The 5,106-nt window shown below is 40.0% G+C and overlaps 1 protein-coding gene across 1 annotated transcript in view; it reads right to left on the reverse strand.

Annotated features, from left to right (window-relative positions):
- PPEF1 (protein phosphatase, EF-hand calcium binding domain 1) overlaps window positions 1-5,106 on the reverse strand; it is a 150,309-nt gene that overhangs the window by 54,481 nt on the left and 90,722 nt on the right. The window contains exon 9 of the mRNA XM_006835681.1: window positions 4,117-4,266. Coding sequence (XP_006835744.1) covers window positions 4,117-4,266 — 150 coding nt within the window. The remainder of the gene's footprint in view (window positions 1-4,116; window positions 4,267-5,106) is intronic.

A 5,106-nucleotide genomic window follows, 5' to 3' on the forward strand; every position in this document is an offset into this window, starting at 1 on the left:
CTGATATCTTATTATTGATCACCTGGACATCTTCTTGCAGGTTTTGAATTGTTTCCAATGCTGTGTCTATCCTATTTGATTGTTCCTGGAGAATTTTTTTTACTTCTTCCTTATTTTCCTCGACCCCTTTTCAGATTATTTGAATTTGTTTCCATATCATTCTTCTGAATTCCCTCTCAAGCATATCCAAAACTTGCTCCTCTTCCTCTATGAAGGCTTTGTCTGTCTCCAGCTCATTTGCGTCAGTTCCTTTCTTCTGCTTTTGGACATGCTTTGATAAAGTTGATTGTTTCTTATTGGTCATGGTTATTGTTTTATTATTATTATTATTGTTATTCATGTGATCAGGAGATGGGCTTCCCTTTTTGTCTGTAATGCATAGCAAATGTTTTTGGGTCTCGTCTAAGTGGTGGAGTATTATGTTGTAGCTTGGCTGTATGGCCACTATTGCTATTTCTTCTTATGGGACATAGGGAGGATAAGTTCCCACCTTCAGGAGGGATGTGTAGTCAACAAGAACTCTCCGCACGTGGGTGTGCTGTACCGGCTGATTTTTATTGGGATCTCAAGCCAGGGCGGGAAGACTTGGGGCGGGAGGAAGTTATATCGCCTCTGGCCCTTCTGGGAGACGCAGCTGTCTGAGCGGGCCAGCCCTGGTCCCACTCTCTAAACTATGCAGTCACAGGAGTGACCCGTAGTCTCCGCAGGAAAGAGTCACAAAATACTCGCTTTTCTTTATCCTTGTTAGCGCAGTTTCTAAAAAATATGAGCCCAGGAGAGATTATGATAGTCCAAAAGCCGTGGGACTGGTATATGAATGCCTCCTTTGTGAGATCCCACTGCTAGCTAGGAGTGGGGGCAGGGGGCTTAGCTGCAGCGACAAATGGGGGATGATGGATGACACCAATAGCCACTGCAGCCTTTCTTACACTCTCCAGAATTCTTCACACTCTCCGTGCATGGGTGAGCTGCACCCGACCAATTTTTATTGGGGTCTCAAGCCAGGGTGGGGAGACTTGGGGCGGGAGGAAGTTATATCGCCTCTGGCCCTTCTGGGAGATGCAGCTGTCCAAGCCAAGAAAATTAAATCTTATTCTGAGGTCTTTTTTCAGTTATTATTAGAGTTCATAGTCTACCTTCCCCTCTTGCTCTCCAGCAAATGTCCTTACTTTCAGCAGAGGAGAACATTTAAGGACAACTCTTTGGAATTAGGTCCACACAATTCACTTCTTATAAATACATTGGACAAGGTTGTCTAAGTGTGAATGGTTCTGCAGTTTTCAAGGCTACTTGGGGTCAGGATACTTGACTCCAGCCCTGCCTTAAGGCAGCACATCACCATCTTCTTCTGGAGTCCTACTAACTACCCCTTCCTGCATTCCCTTCTAGGGAGCTTGAAGAATACTAAACAACAAAAAATCCCAAGCTCATTGTCATTGAGTCAATTCTGACTTGTAGTGACCCCGTAGGACAATGTAGAAATGCCCATAAGTTTGTAAGGCTGTAAATCTTTACAGAAGTGGACTGCCACATCTTTTTCCATGGAGTGGCTGGTGGAGTCAAACTACTGATCTTCTGGTTAGCACCCGGGCATTTAGCCATTGCACCACCAGAAATCATGAAGGATACTAAACCAAAGTCTTAGACTTTTGAAATCTCCCTTCTCTGCCTCTGCACTGGGCTCCAGGCTGCCTCATTTTATAAAACGCTTTTCAGGAACTTAGAGGGGGGAATGCCCTTAAGTTCCCTAAACCCTACCCCTCCCCTGTTAACAATTATAACATGACAACAAGTGTACATCAGGAAGTATGATTAATCCTATAGTTGGAGGACCCTGGTGAAGCTATAGGATAAGCACTGAACTACTAACCACAGGTTGGCAGTTCAAACCCACCAGCTGCTTAATGGGAGAAAGATGAGGTTTTCTGTGCCTATAAAGATTTACAGCCTCAGAAACCCTATTCAGAGTCATTATGAGTCGGAATTGACTCCATGGTTGTGGGTTAGGGTTGTTTTGGTTTGGTGGGATGGAAAAGGAGCCCTGGTGGCACAGTGGGTTAAGTGTTGAGCTGCTCACTACAAAGTTTGCACCCACTAGCTGCTCTGTGGGAGAAAGATGAGGCTGTCTGCTCCAGTAAAGAGTTAGTTTCAGAAACCCTAGGGAACAGATTTAGTCTGTCTTACAGAGTCACTATGAGTTGGGAGTTGACTCAACAGCAGTGGGTGGGTATGGGATGAGAAAGTAGAGGTTATGAGATTAGACTTGGAAACCGCCTTTTGTATCTCATGATAGAGTCTCAAAGATTTACACCTATTATTTTCATTTCTGTTAAATTTTAGTTAATACTTGTATGTATTTCAAGTTCAGCCTCACTCTAGGAGTTGTTGTTGTTAAGTGCCGTTGAGTCGATTCTGACTCATAGTGACCCTGTACATGATTTCTGAGGTGTGACTGGTGAATTTGAACCACCATCCTTGAGGTACTAATTAACTTTGTGGTCTAGTGCTTATCTACAGTGTCATAAACATACCAGGACTCCAAAGAGGAATAGAAAACATAAAAATATACAAGTCAAAGTTCTATGAGTAGGTAGAACAGTGATGATCCATGAAGGGGATAAAATTTGAGGTAACCTGGAAAAATTTCTAGTCCAAAAACTTCTCCACAGGGTCTGTTAGAGCCAAGTATCAGGAAAAAAGAGGAGAGTTGGAAAAGGGAAGTATACATATGTTTAATACATATGACATCGCATTTCTTTATCTGGGTAATTAGATTTAACCCTCCTAAATCCAATATGGTAGCTATTTTTGTCTTCAATTATTAGTGTGGAAACGGAGGCTTAGAAACCTTTAGTACCATGTCCAAAGTCATACAGCCAGGAAATAGCAGAGGCAGGATGTAAACCTAGCCATATCCGTTTGATTTCAGAGCTTCCTACTCTTTACTATACATCAAGGTAGCTTTCAACTGAGTTTCTCCATAGAGATAATAATGGACATTCTAGAGGTATGTTCTCAAAATCTCAAAAACCTTTGGATAGGGTTGGCTACTCAGGGTAACCTCAAGTAAGTAAACATTTTCCATCTGACCAATTGGTAATGGCTGCCATGGCTGATTAACGCTATTGTCATAGGGCAGGCAGGTGGTGGCATATGCCATATGCTTGCCAATATTTGATGTACAAAAATATTATGCTCCTTTCCTCTCATCTAGAATCATATCCACTTGTTATGTTAGCATTAGTTATCTCATATTAATTAAAAGGTCTTATTGGATTATTTATCTGAATCTTAAAAAAACAACAACAACCCAGTTGCTATGAAATTGATTCTGACTCATGGTAAACCCATGTGTGTCAGAGTAGAACTCTGACTTAGGATGCTCTTACAATTTATAGCAACTGGGATGCTCATGGGGGTGAATAGTGTTGCTATAACATTTATATCCCGACAGCGGGTATAAGCCATGATATCTGGTCGTCTTTGGGTGAAGCTGGAGCATGTAAATCAGCAGTCAGGGAAGGAGTTGAAAAAAAGAGATTCTTCTATCCAGTTTTGTCAGATGTTTACCCTCCTTTGGTCTTAAATATCTCAGGAGATATTTAACAAGCACCGAATAATTAGGATAAGTACAACAAGGTCAGCAATTCAAGCCTACCAGTTCTTTATAAGCATCACACAACCACTTCCCTCAGAGGTTCTATACATGATTTGCTGCTCAACTTCTGCTGCATTTAATGTGATTACTAGGTTTAAAATATTTTATAATCCCCTGAACCAGTTTAAATATATTATAGAGGAAATTATATCAATTCAAAAGTGAATTGAGATTTTACTTTTTTTAAAAATCAGAAATTTTGACTTTTAGAAACATATAAAATGGTAACATTTCTTTATTTCCCCACTTCCACCATGAATTTTAAAAACATGTTCTATATATTGAAGTCACTCATCTAGTTCTTTATCAAGTAGTCATAAACATTAAAAATCTGTTAACGTATCTCTTCAGTTATGATAACCATAAAAGCACAAATTAATATACAATAATAAATTAAAAGAGGCACATATTCCTTAATATAGTTCTGAGATAAGATTTATGCAGATATTACTTCTTACTTTGTGTCTTTCTAGCCGGTGGAGTAAATTCAAGTCTGTGGACATTGACAGCCCACCATGCATGATCAGAATTTCATTGTCAATTATTGTAGCAATTGGGAGCCAGGTATAGACTTCTTCCAAGACTTTCAAGATTTCTCTTCCATATAGCTATAAATAAAGAGCTTGCATAAGTATTGCTCTCCTGATAGGTTCAGGTTTATTGCATAGTTACAATGTATGGATAAAAAGTAGCCATTTTCATGCCACTCTAAGGAAGTTAGCATGAAATCACGTGCCAACCAAAACCTTTTTAAAAGGAGTATGTTTCAATTGAGCATTCTGCTAACAAGTGTTTCATGGCAAAAATCATCAGTGAATTTGTTTTAAGGAAATCATCAATAGGCAGTTGATGAGGTCTGGAGCCAGACTACCGTCTTGTGAAATCTCAGCCAAGCATTAACCCTTTGAAATAGAAAAGAGCCATAGTGAAAGTAGACACTTTCACAGCTCTGGTTCTGGGTAGCTCCTGTAACCTGTAACTTGTGAGAGAACCTTTCTATTTGACAAGCTCTTATTGACACGGGATGAGAAGACACAGCCTGTGCCCACTAGAAATATAGAACTGAGTAGGGGAGATGAGACTTGTATACAAATAGCTAATGTAAGTGTTCTGATGTAACTCTGACTCTGACTCTGAATCTAGGGATCTGGGAGTAAAGAGGATGAGAAAATTAAACCTTAGTGAAAGTTCACAGAAAAAAACCCATGGAATAGTGTGCTGGAAGTCTTAGCAAGAGCTATTCGGCAAGACAGGGAAATTAAAGGCATCCAAATTGGCAAAGAGGAAGTGAAAACTCTCCCTATTTGCAGACGATATGATCCTATACGTAGAAAACCCCAAAGACTCAGTAAAAAAAAGCTACTAGACCTCATTGGAAGATTCAGCAAAGTGGCAGGATATAAGATCAACATACAAAAATCAGTTGGATTCCTCTATACCAAAAATGA

This window comes from Chrysochloris asiatica, unplaced genomic scaffold (genome assembly GCF_000296735.1).
Source record: "Chrysochloris asiatica unplaced genomic scaffold, ChrAsi1.0 scaffold00018, whole genome shotgun sequence".
Lineage (NCBI taxonomy): Eukaryota > Metazoa > Chordata > Mammalia > Afrosoricida > Chrysochloridae > Chrysochloris > Chrysochloris asiatica.